General features: G+C 31.5%; 1 protein-coding gene across 4 annotated transcripts in view; it reads right to left on the reverse strand.

Moving 5' to 3' along the window:
* Positions 1-11,817: 11,817 nt before the first annotated feature.
* Positions 11,818-18,567, reverse strand: part of LOC108692416 (endothelin-converting enzyme 1) — a 14,172-nt gene continuing 7,422 nt past the window's right edge. For all 4 annotated transcript variants that reach the window (XM_018200647.1, XM_018200648.1, XM_018200650.1 and 1 more), the window contains 12 exons: positions 17,216-17,329; positions 16,809-16,965; positions 16,244-16,453; positions 15,880-16,160; positions 15,102-15,200; positions 14,847-15,017; positions 14,352-14,500; positions 13,750-13,972; positions 13,033-13,492; positions 12,622-12,768; positions 12,404-12,543; positions 11,818-12,262 (listed from right to left, as the gene is read on the reverse strand). In XM_018200647.1, coding sequence (XP_018056136.1) covers positions 12,086-12,262; positions 12,404-12,543; positions 12,622-12,768; positions 13,033-13,492; positions 13,750-13,972; positions 14,352-14,500; positions 14,847-15,017; positions 15,102-15,200; positions 15,880-16,160; positions 16,244-16,453; positions 16,809-16,965; positions 17,216-17,329 — 2,328 coding nt within the window. In that variant the 3' untranslated portion in view covers positions 11,818-12,085. The remainder of the gene's footprint in view (positions 12,263-12,403; positions 12,544-12,621; positions 12,769-13,032; positions 13,493-13,749; positions 13,973-14,351; positions 14,501-14,846; positions 15,018-15,101; positions 15,201-15,879; positions 16,161-16,243; positions 16,454-16,808; positions 16,966-17,215; positions 17,330-18,567) is intronic.

The following is an 18,567-nucleotide window of genomic DNA, read 5'->3' on the forward strand; positions in this document are numbered from 1 at the left end:
CGTTTCTCATGTACGAACTCTTCCTCTCCCCCTGGTCGCTCGCCTCCGCGATTCCCTTGCATAGAAAGCGACGATGCTTAGCTTCGTTCTCCTCTTGCAAATCACTGGCCGGCGCGGCGGGTTCGTCAAAGCACCGGCTTTACAACAATCGAAAGGGTTCAGGCACCGGTCAGCCGACTACCGTCTATCATTTCTACCGTCTATCGATGTGTGGCGACGGCGATGTCAACGGGTTAAATCGGCACGACGAGGAATATCGCGATCATGTAACGCCCGTTTAACACTACCCGATTTAGCACAAGACTGGAGAAGGTCGTGGTATTCTTAAAAAAAAAAGTACTTTGAGACATCTCGATAACTCCCCCTATTGCTCCTTAAAGAGAAGAAATATATGGAATGCCTAAATTAATATTTGATTAATATTTATTAAGTGATGCTATTAAAGGCACTATCTTATTTATTATACATATTATTTAATCATTATTATATTACAATTACTATAATCTTTTTTTTTTTAACATTATCCTTGTAACGGAACAAGGAACATGAAAGTGAAAAAAAGAAAATTGTGAAAGTATGTTCTCTGTTGGCCGTACAGAAATGTTTTATGTATTGTTTGTATTAAATGAAAAACGATCGCGCTCTATTACGAATACATTTTAACATTTTTAAATATTGAAAAGATAAAACACTAGTTTTCTTGATTAATTTTTATTCAAACGACAAGTTAACAAGATTACAATCCGCAATAATATTGCGATCGAAGATGACGCTCATTACAAGTACTAATAAGAACTGAGCCTCAAATTTAACACAAATTTTCGCTTAATTAGAAAACCAGTTCTCTGTTTAGATAATCATAACTAGAGTATTCCAAAATTTCTAGAAAAGAGAATTATTAAATAAGAGTTTTAATTAAGAAAAATAGAATCCACGTCAGATAGGAATAAGTCTTATTATATAATCTTTTGAAATCACCTGATACAGCAATGTCAAATGATTAAATTAAAAAAAAGTTAAAAATCTATTTTTATACTCTTTAAATTCTTTGGAATGGAATCTCACAAAGAGTGGAAATTGAGTCAGTCTTGAAAAAAAGTGGTTCAATTTTCAATCTTCAAGAGTAAGATTTCACTCTTCAGAGTGAGATTTACTCTAAAAGTTTTAGAGGATACGTATAAGGTTGCGACATAAACAAAAGCAATAAAAAATCTAATATTATACTAAGAGTATGATACCAGGTATTATGTCCATTTATTAATTTGTTAAAGATTTCTTTTGAAGAAGCCTCAAAAATGTTAATAATCTTAACATTTTATGACAGTTGTGTAATACGCAACAGTTCTCATCCGACTAAAAAATTTCTTTTTGTTCTTTTTTAAGCCACATTTACGACCGAACGGCAAAAGATATCGGTATGCGTCTCTCTCTCTCTCTCTCTCTCTCTTCTTCTTCTTCTTTTTCTTCTTCTTCTTCTTCTTCTTCTTCTCTCATGCTATATAAAACTTTCAAATTCACCGTCGGTTGCACACGTCGCGTCGATACATGCAATTTGTGCACGGATCTTGACCGTGCGGATCGAATGATCGAATCTTTTTATGCCTATCCCGAAATCGAGGGCACAAGATGCGGGAGCGCACTGATCGATCGACAGAGGCCACGTTGTCGACGATAGCGTAATATAACGGCGAGAGGGGGTGGAGGGGGTGACCGGGAGAAGATCGGGCCCGTTGAATGCGAGATAGTCGCGTGACCGGGGCTTGTGGTCCACAACATTTGAAATCCAAATGGGCTCTCAAAAGGATTCAAATCTCAAATGCGCGCAAATCGAAGATGCACCACGTCGTGTATTCTAAACGTGTATTCTCTCGATCTTTTCTCATTCCGAATATATATCTCCGTTGCGAGCGAAACTGGCAAGATTTCGGATAGGCACGGGGGCATGGAACTTTCGTTGCTATTGGATAAGATAGATTTTTACATTGCAAAGGCAAGGAACGAGACATATTTCGAGCATCTCTCAATGATAGAGAATTCAGCCAGGAAATACTTACGAAGGTCTCTTCCGTTTTTAAAGAGATGGAAACAGTTAATATATACCAAAAACATATCGAAGGATTACAAATAATTTGACGATGATAACGTGTTTGATGAATGTCTGGTTAATTGAACGATTGAGAAAAGAAGACATAAAGGGTGCATCTCTAACGGTAAAATGATTTATCTCGATTTAAACCGACATCCGTGAGATCTGTACGCGTACGCGACCGCCGGAAGGTGAAAAGCGAAGAACACTCGGCTCATCGAAATCTCCACGATATCTGTGCCTCTCCGCTAACGCATTGATTGTAGTAATGAGTACCTTGATCGGCGACGGACTCTTTCATCATATCCGGTTAAAGTTGAGCGACGGATCGCCCCCTATATTGTAACTGCACTACTGAAGGTGCATTATGTCGTTCAATAAAATTTTATAGGCGTCTGATCACACACCAATTTCCATATCTCTCCTACTTTTTTCCCATCGTTTCTTCTCTGGAATCAATTACAATAATTTGCATCCTCGCTGAGATCGGGAACGGAATTGCTTATAGCTTCGGCGAAGGTATCTCGCTTTGATCTTTGCGATCGCGTAATATTCACTTTTGATGAGAATCCATCCGTCAGATACATGTGATCGATATCATCTGCGTGTATTCTCTCTCTTAATTCTTACTTTGTCTTTAATCTTTACTTTGAGGGACAAAGTAAACTAAAACACATTTCCTTTCTATTAAAGCTAAGCGCATAAGGTGTAGAAAGAAAAATATTGATAAATAAACTTTATAGTGAAAAATATTTTACCATAATGTAACATGAATAAAACAATACTTAGTAATAACATGAATACAATTTGTGTATATGAAGTAATAATAAATGGACTATATTAAGATAATATGTATTTTAATATCAGTCAGTCAAAACTGAAAACTTGATTATTATATTAGCAGGCGATTTCTAAATATCGTAATGTTGATGATAGAAAGAGTAAATAATAAGTTAAGAATATACTTTACATGATAATATTCAGATCTACTACAATCAATAAAAATGCGTAAGATTCATGATTAATTATTCAGTTGTAAAAACTTCATCTTATCGACTTATGCAAAATAACTTTTTCTTTTTCATATTACAAATTACAAATTAAACTGCAAGAGATCTTAGTTATTGTGCAAACAAGATTGTTTATGTAAGATAATTTAATATACTTAGAATTATGTAAGAAATTTTTGTTTCTCGGTACAAGTTCGTATTGAGAAGCAAAAATATAAATAATATAGTACATTTGTAAATAATTAATTTAAGACTTAATTATCATAATATTTTTCATATTAGAAATTAAAAATTGGCGACAAATAATGATCTTCTATAAAATATTTAATTAAAAAATCTGGCTCTCTATATACCATCAGTTAAAAATTAAAAGTACATTTATTAAATTTAAAACATCCAATATGCAATAATAAAAATATGAAAACAATTATGCCATCCAACATTATTTAAAGAAACTTATTATTTGCGTTAGATGATTACAGCGTTTGCCAAGCATTGAAGTCTTCCTCAGGCGCGGCGTTAGTTTATAATCGCTCTTTTCAACTGATGTTACATGATACTTAAATAGTATATAAATTAAAATATTCATTATTATTCTAACAAATAATTGCATTAATTTTTTTCAATCAAATAAAATTGATATATATATATTATCTGAAATCTTCTTATTGCATCGAAAATGAGTCTCTTAATATAGGAAAGGGTCTCTTAATAATCATCGCTATTTAATCTCTTTTCTTCGAAATTTAATTACTGGGGATTCAGTTATGCATGCAATTTTTTCTAAAAATAACTAGATTTGATATTTTTTTCAATAATTTATCGCAAGAATAACAATCAAACAACTATCCTTAAATAACGGTAGTAAATTACAATAAATATTATGATAATCCTAAAAAAACGTAGTTTCTCTCTGTAAACAAATGTAATCTACATGTATATATATTGATTTTTCTTTATGCTTACATATCGATAATTGACACTGTAAAGTCGCAATAAAAGCTTTTCGCGTCAAATTTATCAATTATTCTGCATTCACGTGACAAAAGGCGAATTTACGAGAATGATTTCCATCTTATTCGCTCAGTAGAGTTAGAAGCGTTCGTCAGAAATACTTGGAGTGAAATACTCGCCATGATGAAATATCTCTTATTATTGATGCAATGGATGAATATCTCATTCTTTACCGATATTTTAGTTTAAATAAACATCATTTTTAAACTTCTATTTTTCGTTTATGAGTACCATCATTCAATCTCGTTATTTGCTCCGATTGTGTAAATGATCATTGCAGATGATACTTCCGTATGTTGTGTATCGAAGATGTGCATCAGACTTTTATGAAACAGAGCGGAAATCAGAATAATACGGAAAAGATCAGGACATGTTTTACTTTGAAATGCGATCATGGGAAATTTGAGCAGCTCGAGGCGCTAAAATCGAACAACATCGCTTTTTATAGTATTAACGCAGTAAATGAATTGCGCAGAAAGCATCTTATCATCGCTATGGATTTTGTAATGATTTCTTTTGACGCAATTTTCTTACAAGGTCAGACTGATTGCTTGAGTCAAACAAAAAAATCGATGATAATAATCGACCATAAGATATTTTTTCAGATGCATCCATACATCATAAACGTAAAAAAAAAGAGGTTATAGGAGTTTGGATTTATAGGAGTTTGGATCTCCGAAAAAATTTTGAAATTCAAGTTGATATTTTTTATAATGAAAATATGACAAAAAAAAGTATCGTAATCTTAAGTATTTAAAATTTTTATCAAAAGTTGAAATGGTATATTTTTATTCCACGTTTTTCGTATATACAAGTAGGTAGAAATAGATTTTCCCGCTTCGATGTGTAAAATGATTTATGGCCGATGTAAGTAACCTTGACAGCGGATTCGCCAAGTATTTCGGCGAAGTTCCTGTATAAATATTGATTACTGATAGTCATTGAGAGTCAGATACCTACGTCGATGCAGCGCAAAATTATCTCTAAACGCCAGCGAACTACTCCCTCTCGTCAGTCTGCACAGCCAAAGCGAATACCAGCCTGACGGCGATTTTACACGAACAATTTTCATGGCGACGCTTCTTCAAAGGGGTATATGTGACGAAGCCGTACGTAGAACTTGCCCAATTTTCCGCGTACCACCCACACCTACACCGCCGGTGTGGGTCAAAATACTCGCATGATTCATTCGTCTAGACAGGTATAAGTATAGTATCAGGATGGGTAGATGGGCAGTGGGTAGGAAGAGGGACAAGGGATACATTGCCGCGGCGGCGGCAGTGGTGAAGGGGACTGGGGGTGTGTTGGACGTTGCGAATTGTGCGGCACCGTAATAAAGGCGTTTCTTCGACGAAAATGCAGGACGATTTACCGAAGAGCGAGACGGTCGATCATCACAACGTTGATGAATGGAGATACTCACGCACTGCTGATCGCCACAATGTATACATACGCCTATACATACACGAGCTATTATGTACCGTTCATGATCAACTCGTAAGTCAAATTCGTTATTTTAACCTTCTCTTCCTCTTCCCTTCTTTTTTTTTAACGCAATGACTCCTCTAAAAATGCGTGAGGTAATAGACGCTCTCTTATCGCAGTCTTTTGCCTTCCTCCTCCGCGAGGACGCTCCTGATGAAAATTTTTTTCTTCAGCTAGTGATTTTAACCGCCGGTCATTAACCCGTTCCGATTAGGCCGATCTTTCGGGATATATACACTCCCGCGATTATATCTCGGCTAATAACTTTCTGATTTCGCTTTCGCAATTTCTCCTCGGTGCCAGCTGTTCCATGGGGATGAAAAAAGCGGAAGGGGCGCGCGAAGATAAGTCTTCCGATCGAACGTTATCGGGAAGAAACTTCTTTATCACGCACGGCAAGTATATACGATGGATACATACAATTGCGAGATATTATCGCGAAATAAAAGGTAACGCGATCTCGTTCCATTTAAATAAGAAGTTTTATTCACATTTATCCTCAGTAAATTTTCAAGAACTATAACATCACGTAAGGATAATATGACTTAAATATTGGGTTGTCCGGAAAGTTCATGCCGATGTTGAAGGAAAATTGAAACGCAGAAAATTTAAATTTTAGTATACATTTATTAAATTATATAGGTTAGTCGGCACGAACTTTCCGGACAATCCAATATTAAAATTTTCACACTCAACAATATAATTGTTATGTAATACGATACATGTGTCTTATATTTTTATTGTTGAGTGTAAAATTGTAACTAATTGATGTTATGTTAATTTTAATTAGTTATTTGTTATACTTTTAAAATTTTTAGTCGAATGTGATAATGATGGATTAAGTTGTTTTTCTGAATTATTATTGCAAGTTACATTTTCCATCTTTAGATACACTCTGTTCAATCGGAAAGTGTGATTGATGCAAAGTGATGTTATATTAATATCTTCAGTCGCAGTTTATGGCTGTTTTATATCCATTATATGTATCGCATGCAGTATTGCGAGAATATATCGTATAAAGAAACTCGTGTGTATTGACTACGAAGAATCTGATGACGAACTTTCCTCACTGCCTTTCAATCTTCTTTACGTTAGGCTTTCAAGATAATACGATCTTTTTTATTTTTAATAAAGTGTAAAATAAATAGATAAGATAAGAAACGACAAGATAATGTTAAAAGTAATATTTTTAAAAACATATATATAACGTAAAAGAAATAAAATAAATTTTTTGGCGAAATTGGTTTTATACTACGCTTAGAATTTTTTTTTTTTTTTACACAAATTTTAATTTATATTTAAAGAGAGAATTCTCAGCATGAAAGAAAGTTTGAAAGATTAATTAAGTATTTAGGGTTTCAGAAAATACCGAGAAGCTTGTCTTCCCGATTAATAATTTTGTCTTTTTTGGTGACGGGAATGTTGATGAACATACGTATTCAGCAGCACTCCCCTTTCTTGCCTGGTAAATAAAGGACACTCCATTTCTCTGACTAATTTGAAAGACATGGTGAAGAAAGGACACACTCGCTTTGTATTAGGAATGACAGCACCGCATATGTCTACTTTATGGTGATAAAAATAGAAACAAAGAAAATATATAAATATAACTGCTGCATTTGCATTTTCGGTTAAGAAATATGTTCTCTTAAAATCCAGGAAAATACGCTTTCTCATAGTGAAACTAGAACAAAAGTAATAATATTTTTCGAATGATGTGTCATGAATCTATTTTAATATATTTAACACAAAAGGATGTTCAGAATGATAATCTTGAGACAAACTCTAGAGAATCTAAAAAGATTGAAAGGATCAGCACATGAAAGAAGTTAAAGATAGTTGAAGAACGTCGCAGTATATGAACAGTTTTTCTTTTTTTTATTCCTTTCTTTCGAATTGCTTTAGTTATTGCGACAGCTTCGTCAACTGCAATATCATGCATAGTTTAATATTCGATTAGTGCAATAAAAGAGATATTATACGAGGGAATTCATTAAAATAAAAATTAATTAAAATGTTGGTTGCTATCCAGCATTCTGTTGAATGATTTATCGGATAACAACTTTCAGGCCAATTGGAAAGGATTAAATTATGATTACCCTAATATGAGAGACAGTGTGAATCTCGCTTCGAAATTATGCTGTCCAGGTATCGCCTATTTAGAAACACCGGCCGTATTTTTACTGATTTATTAAAAAATTCAGCAGGAGTATAACATCGTACAACTGCCTAACGATTATTGGAGTGTCAGACTGGCGTTTCGACACGCCAGGGCCAATACCGCAAACTCATTGACAGTTAATAAGTATCATTTTCTATTGACTTCAATCGCGATACACGTATTTGATTACAATTCAATTTATACATAAAAATAAAAATTTTATTTGCATGTAAAAATAGAGATAATATTTTAGGGAAAAAAAAAATTATCAATTTATTCAGTTAAATTAAGAAATTGTCGATTTATATTAAAATTATTTAATCAATACTTACCATTTATTATTTATACATATAATGGCTTGTATCATAATAATTAGATAATAATAATTAAAACAAAAAAATGTAAAATATGTATGAACATGTAAAATATGCGTTAATTTATTAATTATTCTCTGTCTCATTCCTAGAATAGAAAATTTAATAGAAAAATATTTGCAACCTTTGTACAACTTAATGCGTATACGTTCGACTGGAATACTGAATTATCTTGAGAAAAAGTGAATCTCACAACAAATTTATAGCCATTCCAATTATCTTCAATCGAACAAATTTCCAGTCGAATACATGCATACATTCGAATACATTCGTTTAATTACCGTGTTCTTCTTTATCATAGTGATTATCAATGTATTGATCTGTATTTTTAAAAACAAACTGGTACAAACTACACAGGCGCGAAAATTCGAGAAAAGAATTGTAATTCGATATTAGTGGGTATATGTACTCAACAATTTGAACGTAATAATTTGAATGTAATAAAGACATATAATAAAATGAAATCGTCACTCAATTGGCGTCGAAATTTCAACTCGCTATTGTTATCTGAAAGTATGAAAAATCCAGAATTTCTTGAGAATGTCACAATACAAATTAATCAATGGTAAATATAACATCTGCGACATAAATATGTAAAATATCCAAGAATGTCGAAATGTTATCCACGATAAGTGAAGATAACATTTCAATAAGTGAAATGAAATACAAATGAGATCAACAAGTCTCATCTTTAATGTTTTAAAAATGATATACACACGTGTAAACAAAATGTATTATATTTTTATAATAAATTCAATTTGGAAGAAAATCTATATTAAAAAAATATTTAGAGTTTTCATTAAGAGAATGTTATAACACAAATAAATATAATTTTGAAACGTTACCTCACACTGATTTATATAAAAAAAATAATGAAAAGAATGTAGAGTATATAATACCAACAGTGAGCGTAAAGATTTGCTCCATTTCTTTAATTTTGATTTAATAATAATAATAATAATAATAATAATAATAATAATAATAATAATAATAATAATAATAATATGAATATAAGCATAATATACAATACAGAAAAATAATCATGGCGATCGTCATCGACCGATATACTTTTTCTTCGTTATGTAAAACCACATGTAAACTGTATCTTCGAATACAACGCACAACAATATCTTGTAATCAGCTGAAACGATGCTCCTATTATTGTTACAAGATATTATTCACAATTATAAACAACATTTACAAATGCATTATGCATCGACGTCATATATTCAAGGCCTATATGGATCTTACATTATAAAGAAACTTTGGCTTCTTTTTACGGGTATTTCGCCACCTATAATCCTATGAAAAAGAGGATAATACGGGAGCGAGAGAATTCCAGCAGAAGAATTTCAAGAATCGTACCGTAAATTCGAATGCACCGCAGGATTTCTCCGAGTTTCTCCACTTCCGCATTATCGTCAATTTCTCAAATCTGACGAATTTAACGCTAATATCCTAAATTTTATCCTATATATGTATATCCAACAAACTTCTATCTTGCGAGATACCGTCCTCCTTCGAGCATAAAAATGTATTGATGCGTTTGATTATTTCCTCTGTTTTAAGTAAAGAGTCCGACAAACTAAATCCCTCATCTCCTTATGCACATTAAAAAGAAATAAAAAGAGAAAATGTATTTATTATTGACATTTGTGATTTTAGTACGTAATGATTGTACGGGGTTGTGTATGGGGTTCTTGGGCTCTTCTAGGATTAATGTTACAACATTTCGTTAATGTATAACGCATTTCCTCAATGTCTAATGGCGCAACTTAAAACGAAAGCGTAATCACGTTTAATTATTGTTGTTGATAGCTTCTTTTTACACTGTCGCGGCTTATACAAATTTTGCGGTAATTGGGATCGTAAGACCTTAAATAAATTAGTTATGTGCATGGATAATAAGTGTATCTTATTCAACATACAATGAAAGATTTAGCTACCTATTATATAATACTCTAGTTTTCATATGAAACAACGCTGCATGGATTCCACTTTAATAAAAAAAACATCAGATTTTGATTGGCATCTCTTTTGAAATATGCAAAACTCACACGCGAGCTGCAATATTCGTTATGTTCACAGCAGAATTGGAGATTTTTATAATGACTGAACAAATGTAATGAAAACAAAAGCGAAAGTGATTTGTATTAAAATACAAATATAAGGTTAAAAAGTCTAAAGTAAACGGGTAAAAATAGATGTCAAATTAATAAAATGTGTGTATATTTAATAACGATTTGGCTTAACAAAGCCTTCTTCAACGACTACAAAAATTTGCATTTTTCGCCTTTTGCTTTTTAACCTTACATTTGTAATAAGAATAAAAAATTTACAACAAAACTTTAACATTTTAAATCGACTCCATCGCAGCTGGTTATTATGTTGAGACTTTCATTTTCTATTAATTATAACGGCAAAATTAATGCTAACAGGCGAAGGTCTACACCATTCTTGTGATAGATGAATAAACTTCTTGATCTAGAAATCACATATTATTTACAAATATGCCGTTCTTCATCAATAAAACGTAAAAAACTCCTGCATATAATTACATAATATTTTAATATTATAATACAGTACAATTCGATACGAACAGAAAGTATAGAATTATATTTTAACGATCCTGTATAAAATCAAATAACGTCTTATAAACACATTATTTACGGAAGTATTGCCGATAATATCACATATTATGAAAAATATACTCAAACTTAATTGAAAATTATTAATTTAATTTATACAAAATAAAATATTCAATCTACGTTTTTCAGAAATTACATGAGATCTCTTTTTACTTTTTCGATGCCGAAGAAAGTTCTAAAGATAATTACTGATTTTGTAGATTAAGTATTCATAACTTCGCGAAATAAAATTATTTCAATACCTTTTCTTTTTTTTTTTAGCTGAATTATTTTTTTCTGAAGACGTTTTTCTGTCAGACGGAAAAGTCGAGCCTCCAATTGCTCAAATGCCAAATATATGCTAGATGACACGGAAGAAAAATATATATTTAGCAGAGGGGGCCACTCAAAAAATAGGTGTACACCTAGATTTCAGATTTCAAAAGTCCAGTGAAGACTTAACCAGAATTCATCTGACTTCATCGGACTTCGAGGAATACCTCGGACTTCATTAGACTTCATCGGATTTCGAGGAATTCCTCGAATTCATAGAACTTCTGACAGATTGTACACCAGAATTCAAAAGTGGTTACCCTCTCGTATTTAGCACAATTAAGGATAAATAATATTTTCTTGACATTAGCGATATAGCATATCGCACTGCGCATGACGCGTTACCATGATCTCAATGTTCGAATTCCATGTAATAGTAAATCGTAAATTAAACTTTTATAAAATAAATTTCATATAAAACGTAAATAAATTCTATCGGCGAAACTTATGACAAAAGTGCGATATTTCACACAATCTAAGTAACTTGTATAAGTCTTAACTTGCTGATTGAGAATTCAATGTGAATTACCCAATATTCAAGATTTAGATATTTAAATAAAAAAAAATGCTACAAAAACTCGGAAAATCATAAACTTTTAAATCAATTTTTAATTTTTAAATAAAATATTAAAATAAATGATAAAAGAGGAACGGAAAGAGAATTTAAACTTAAAATTAGTAACAATAAATTTTCGCAATTAAAAGAAGATATCAAAGTTTCCTGACTATTTTCAAAATCGCATGTTTAAAAGTTTTGACAAAATTATACGTTGACCAAAGATCTGTAAAATTTAAGTAGTTATCCTCACAGTAAGTGGTGATATGTGAAGGAATTAAAAAATGCACGGTCAGATACACGAAGCAAGTTCCATCATGTTCCACGATACGTGTCTCTTGTTATGTAACGGCACGCAAAAGCTTCGATCTTCCCGTAATATTAAAGAGCAAGTTCAACGAACTGTCCTCGAAGAATTAGTCAAGATAAACAAGAGGCGTTACCACACTTCACACTTATGTACCGGATTCATTGTCGAGTTCTTAGGGCAGTCAAATTCCTTCGCGAATTCTGGCAAATTCGAGAGTGATCCTATCACCCTATACCTTGGTGGACTGTGAGTATCCTTCTCGATCTGAAGAATCTCCGTCTCGGACGTTATGGAGGAGCACCAGATCTGTGGACATTTTTCGCGTAATTAAAATGATCATTATGTAGCTCACATCTTGAAAATGTTATCTATTAAATTAAATATTAAGGTTTTTCCATCGATTTAATGTATCTATCATAAATATTATTTATTATTATTTGTAATAACCTGTGCAAAATTCAAGAAAAATAGTTGACGATGCGTCAAATTGAGACCGGGTAGCGGCAGTTGATCCTTGTAGCTCTTAGGCATCGAAAGATAAGCGTGATACGCTGCCTTAAGGCCTCCGTTGTCGGCGATATTTTCTCCTGTATATTACAATCGATCGGTCTAAAATCTGATACTTCTATCATCAATAGGCAATTATTTGTAATCAATAAAATTACCCAGCGTCTGTTGGCCATTTATATTTCGACCTTGTACTTTATAGTGATTATATTGTTCCACGAAGCACCCAAGTCTGTTCTGAAATCGTTCTATTGTGGTGTTGTTCCACCACTGATGTAGATTTCCATGCAAGTCATACTCTCGACCTACCCGATATTAAGCAAATATATAAACTAGCATAAAGGTAAAATTATTTTACAAACAAATAGATGAGCTAAAATAAATATATACCAAGTATATAGAAAATGTTTAAAAAATTATTAAGATACATATAAATTCTTCATTTAATGTACAATAAAAATTTTATCTTTATACAATACATAATTATAAAATGTTAGTAATGTATTTTATTCTGTGCTATAAAAAAAAAGATTATAAAAATATAGTTAACGTTATATTTAAAATCATACCTTGGTCATCGAAAGCGTGCGTTAATTCATGTCCCATAATTACGCCTATAGCGCCAAAGTTCAAACTACTGGGATTCTTCATGTCAAACAATGGGCTCTGAAGAATACCAGCAGGAAAGACCATTTGATTTTTGGTAGGTGTGTAATAAGCGTTCACGGCCGGCGGTGACATTATCCAAGTGGTCTTATTCACCACCTGATCAAGTTTCTCAAGATTTTTACGGAAACTGTACTTGTTCACGCGCAAAGTGTTCTGAAAATATTCGTACTGCTTAATCATCAGATCTCTGTAACGGTCGTCGAGTTCTCTGGCCTGCAGAATGAAGTCTGGGAAACCAATCATGTCAGTGATCGCATTTGCTTTCTCCTCGGCAGCATCTCTCGTTTCTGCGTCCATCCAATTTAGATTCTTAAAGTTTTTCGTGAACGCCTTGCGAATTTGATTGATCATTTCCTCTGCCTAGAAATAATGATCAAAATAAATCGAAATATTATTCTACAAATTAAAAAACACGCGCACGCGTATTTCATCCTAATAAATATATTCTAATGTTTTAAAACGATCTGGTATAGTTCCGAACAAACAAATTATTACTTTCTATTTTATCTTGAAAAGAATTGTTTCTTTTCTGCTTTATACGATAAAAGAATGCTTCATACGATAAAAAAAGAGTAAAAAAATTACAAAATTAAACTTTTTCTAAAATCGGAACCAACCATGGGTTTACTCTTGCCGTGAAAAACCTCTCTAACAAACATCGCGCCAATGGCGAAACCCATGGCGTTATTAACATCGTCGACACAATAACGCCATTGTTCCTCATGGCCTTCCAAACCGAGCAAAATTTTCCGCAAACCCTTATAAGCGTCGCGGAATGGTTTCGAGAGAAACGCCGTCAAGGATCTCACGGTCTGCCACACCAGATAGTTATTCAGTACTCTAGAAAGAAGAAAATGAAGGAAAAAATTGATACTTCTTTCTGATAGATCTTTACAAATGTACACAATGTGAAAGAAACCGCATCAAAATATTGTTAATAGATTTCAATATATTTATTATATACATATATTTCATTAACAAAAATTATAAATAAGTTTATTGGTAACAGTTTTTGTTAAATATATCTCAGTTTAAAATTTTTTTCAGCTATAAAACATGAAAAATTAAATTTCTTAAAATTTGTTGAGAGAGAAATAAGATTATATATTTTATAATAAAGTTATTTTAATTAAAATAAAATTATTATAAATTAATTTAGTTTCCAACATTCGCGTTTCATCTCGCAAGCAAATGCGTTACATCTCGCAGGAATACGTACATCTTTCCGTTAGCTGTCTTGTTAAAGTCCTGCACGATTTTCGACAATTTTATGAAATATTCCGGTGCATAATTTACGATCATCGCTTTACTGTTGATCTTCTTGTTTACGAGACGTGTAGCGTTTTGGAAGAATTCTACCCATGACATCTAAACATAAAAAAACTGTATCCATTATATTTTATCAACATTTTTTTTTTTACTCGAAAAAGAATAATCGCCCTATTTGAAAAAGTGTCCAAATATTTTATGAAGATATAGGATATGATATAGACGGAATATCAATATTATTAATATTAGAATAAAATGTAATAATATATGTAATGTAATGTAATAATATTACATTCAAGATATTATCACGTTATTATAATACGAGATAAATGTATCAGATTATCAAAAGAAATGTCGCAACAACAAAAAAATCAGATTATCCAATAATAATTGCAATATTATGTAATCGAAATGTATGATATAAGATAAAAAACGTCTAACGTACGAAAGGTGCTTTTTGTTGCAAATCACTTAATGACATTAAATTATATATCTTCTCTTCATCCCTGCGTTCGCCGTACGGTATAGTGATCTCTGCGAGCTTCGTCTCGAAACTGATTACGTCCTGCATCTGTTTCCTCGTGATATTCTCTTCGCCACCTAAGAGCACGCCGATCTGAAAATGAGTACCTGTACTTGACTCATCTTCAAGGCAATATAACACATCGATAAACGTGCGCAAGTACTATAACTCTTGTACCTTTGTCATATAATCCAAATAGGCAGTTAAGACCTTGCCGTACTCGGTTACGTTGATGTAATATTCTGCAGTTGGTAATGTTAAACCTCCTTGATCAATCTTGAAAACAACAAAATAATATATATTTTGTAATATATATATATTTACATAATATATTACTATATATTAACCGGCATTTCTACGATACTAAAAAAATCTTATACTTTATTAACACAAAGAAATTGTCCATAATCTTATTTTTCTTAAATAAAACAAAATTGAATTAATTAGTTTTTAAACAATAAATTATATTTCACTATATAAAAAATTAATATCATTTTATTCTTAATTAACATTATATTAAATTATTAAACTTTAATTAATATTATAATATAATTATTATTCTATTTAAAATATTAGAATAATATAGAAAAATTTAACTTGCACAAAAAAATTTTATTTCGTCAAAAAATTACAGAGAAAAAGAAAAAAATACAATGATATATTTTTTTTTTAATGTATAAGTTTCACAAGCTCAATTCATCGCTGAACTCTAATTACACGGCGGTACTACAGCGATAATAATAGGAATAAAAATTGTAATTATCACTATTATTATAATTAAAATAAGTATTGCATAAGGAGAAAAAATGATAATAATCAATTGTTGTCTGATACCCGTCTAAGTGACCTATAATTTACATCAGAATTTAGGAGAGAATTCTACGCTCCGATATTTCTCTCACACATACGCATACACACACACTGTTAGTCTAATCTATTGTAATCTGCTTTATACCTGGATTATGTATCTAGTACTGTTTCGATCGTCCTCGTTCACAGTCCAAGAAAATAGACCACCCATATTATAAACGTTTTGCAGAATATGCATGCTGTTTTGCAAGGACCATGCGCTGATGTTGAATTTGCCAGAGACATTCCAGCCACCAATATTTTCCAATAATTCCAACATTGGTTTCGCTCCGAGCGCCTCAATCGTTTCATTCGCATCCATGCAGGACAGGTAATAATACTTGGCCTTCTTCTCGGCTTTTGATTTCATCTCACTAAGTGGTTTTTCTGCACGGAAAATGAAAGGACAACTTCCCATAAATACATAAAGATTCATTAAGTTTGTGAATTATAGTCTTTACGCTGATTACCGAGGACATTCTTGATAACCATTTGATTATCCTGCTCCAATTTGCCAAACGTGCTCCAAATATTCTTCCCAACTGGAATGGGATTTTTCTTTCTCCAACCACCACATGCGTATTCATAGAAATCGTCACATGGATTGACGGAATTATCTATACTATTAATTAAGAAAGCCGCCGCCGTTACACACTGTTCCGTGAGGCAAAGTGTGTCATCTATAACAATTCAGGAGCAAGAACTGAATGCACTAACATTGATTAGCATTGGTTAGAATTAATTATTGTTAGTAGAGTCGTGATAATTTCTTTGATCACACTATAAATAAAACTACGATCAAAATAAGATACATGTCTAGAGTAAAAAAACTGTTGATATAACGGATATAAAGTCGATGTTATTGCGTCAATGTATTTATGTAGAATTAATTAATGAATTATCTTCACGTTTATCTCATAGATATAAATTATAATCGAAAAATAAGTAACGTCAAGCATGAGATATTTAATTTAAATTATTGCCGCAATCAAGATATTAATTGCTGTAATGAAGTAATTATAATCATTTTTTTACTTTCTCCGTGAGAGGTAACGTGAAGAATCTGGGCTTTGTCCCAACCATTTTTGCTGCTGATTACAATGGCAAGTACTACGATTGTTAGCAGCAAAACAGCGCAAATTATGAGAAGACATCTCTCCAAAATACTTCTCGCCTTCCACATTGTTGTACCCTATAATAATAAAAACTATATCGATCAGCACCTCAAAACTGTTACTTTCTAAATCTCTTACTGATTTAAAACTATAATATTAAAGAATATAAAAATATGTTCTAATAATGAATAACTGAACTCTTTGAGCAGCGTATAATATTTATATTATTATTGCCAAATAAAAATTAAACAAATTCTTACTTTCAAGGTTGTGTTTTTAATATTTAACTTATTTGAAAAGATTACCTTAATATCGGAAAACTCTCACCGTATGATATCTTATATGCGTAGCGGATGTACTGATGCCTTCGCTATTTAGGGCGACGGAGCCGATGCTACTGCTGTCTTCATCCTCGAATTCAGCCTGTTTATACCTCGTCATCTGAAATAAAAACCATGTAAAACTAAATTTTCCGTGGAGAAATCTTGACGCCAGATTAAAGAAACTAAAATAACATTTAAATCGAATCGTACATCCAGAGAAAAGTTTCTTCGATTTAAAGAAATGTTTCTTTGTTATACGGTTAAAGAAACGAAATTTCTTTGATTTGAACGTCATTTCTTTGAACATTATTTTTAATTCAAATTAAAAAATTTATTCGATTTAGAAATTATGTTCTAATCAAAGAGGTCAAAGAAATTTTTTCTTTAACCGTATAGCAAAACAATATTTCTTTGAATTGAAGAAACCTTTCTCTGAATGTATCGAGTATTGTATCGAATATACACGCCGCTCATATACGCCACATGCGTAGACTTATAATAATAAATAATGCGTTTGATTTTCTCGATTTTCACGTCGAAACATCTGACACAGTTTTATCAGGATTATATGAAAAAGTAAATATCGACGACGCGACAAAACTGTGCAATGGAAAAAGTTCAATATTTTCTTTGCCACAGCGATTTTCGCAAACAAAGATAAAGTAAGTAACGAAGTACGCCTCTCATGTTTGTTTAAGATAAGACAATTAGTTAGTCGTAAGTGAATATATCACACGCAACGTCGTTGTTAATCAACTAATGAGAGAGGCAAAATTATACACGGTATAGTTATACCGCAAAGTTATACCGTGTATAATTTTGCCTCTCTCATTAATTAATTAACAACGGCGCTACAATTTATAAGAGCTTTTTGAAGTTTAATAATAAATATCGTTAATGTTACTCATAACAGAAATATAAATTTATTTATTCCTTTCGTTTTTTATAATAATTTAATTTACATTTTTAAAAAACAGATATTACAAATTTATTAATGTACAAAGAAAGCCATAGTAATAATTATGACATTTTATAAATATTTTTCTTGATGAGGAGAAAACTTCAACAAGTAATTATTAAACTTATATTATAAATATTATACATATAGATATTTATCATCAAAAATTTACAAATTACGAATAAATTTTGAATTAAAACAAAAAAAAAATAAAATACACGACGTATTTACAATTACAACTTTGTTTTAAAATTGTGCGTAATTAAATTTATAACGTAATTAAATTTAATTAAACGAAACCACGTGCGTATTTTCAATGATTAGAAATGATTCTAATTCTTTAAATAATTATAATATTTTTTTAATATATATGATTTTAATTATTAATAAAAGAAATT

This window comes from Atta colombica, unplaced genomic scaffold (genome assembly GCF_001594045.1).
Source record: "Atta colombica isolate Treedump-2 unplaced genomic scaffold, Acol1.0 scaffold7, whole genome shotgun sequence".
Classification (NCBI taxonomy): domain Eukaryota; kingdom Metazoa; phylum Arthropoda; class Insecta; order Hymenoptera; family Formicidae; genus Atta; species Atta colombica.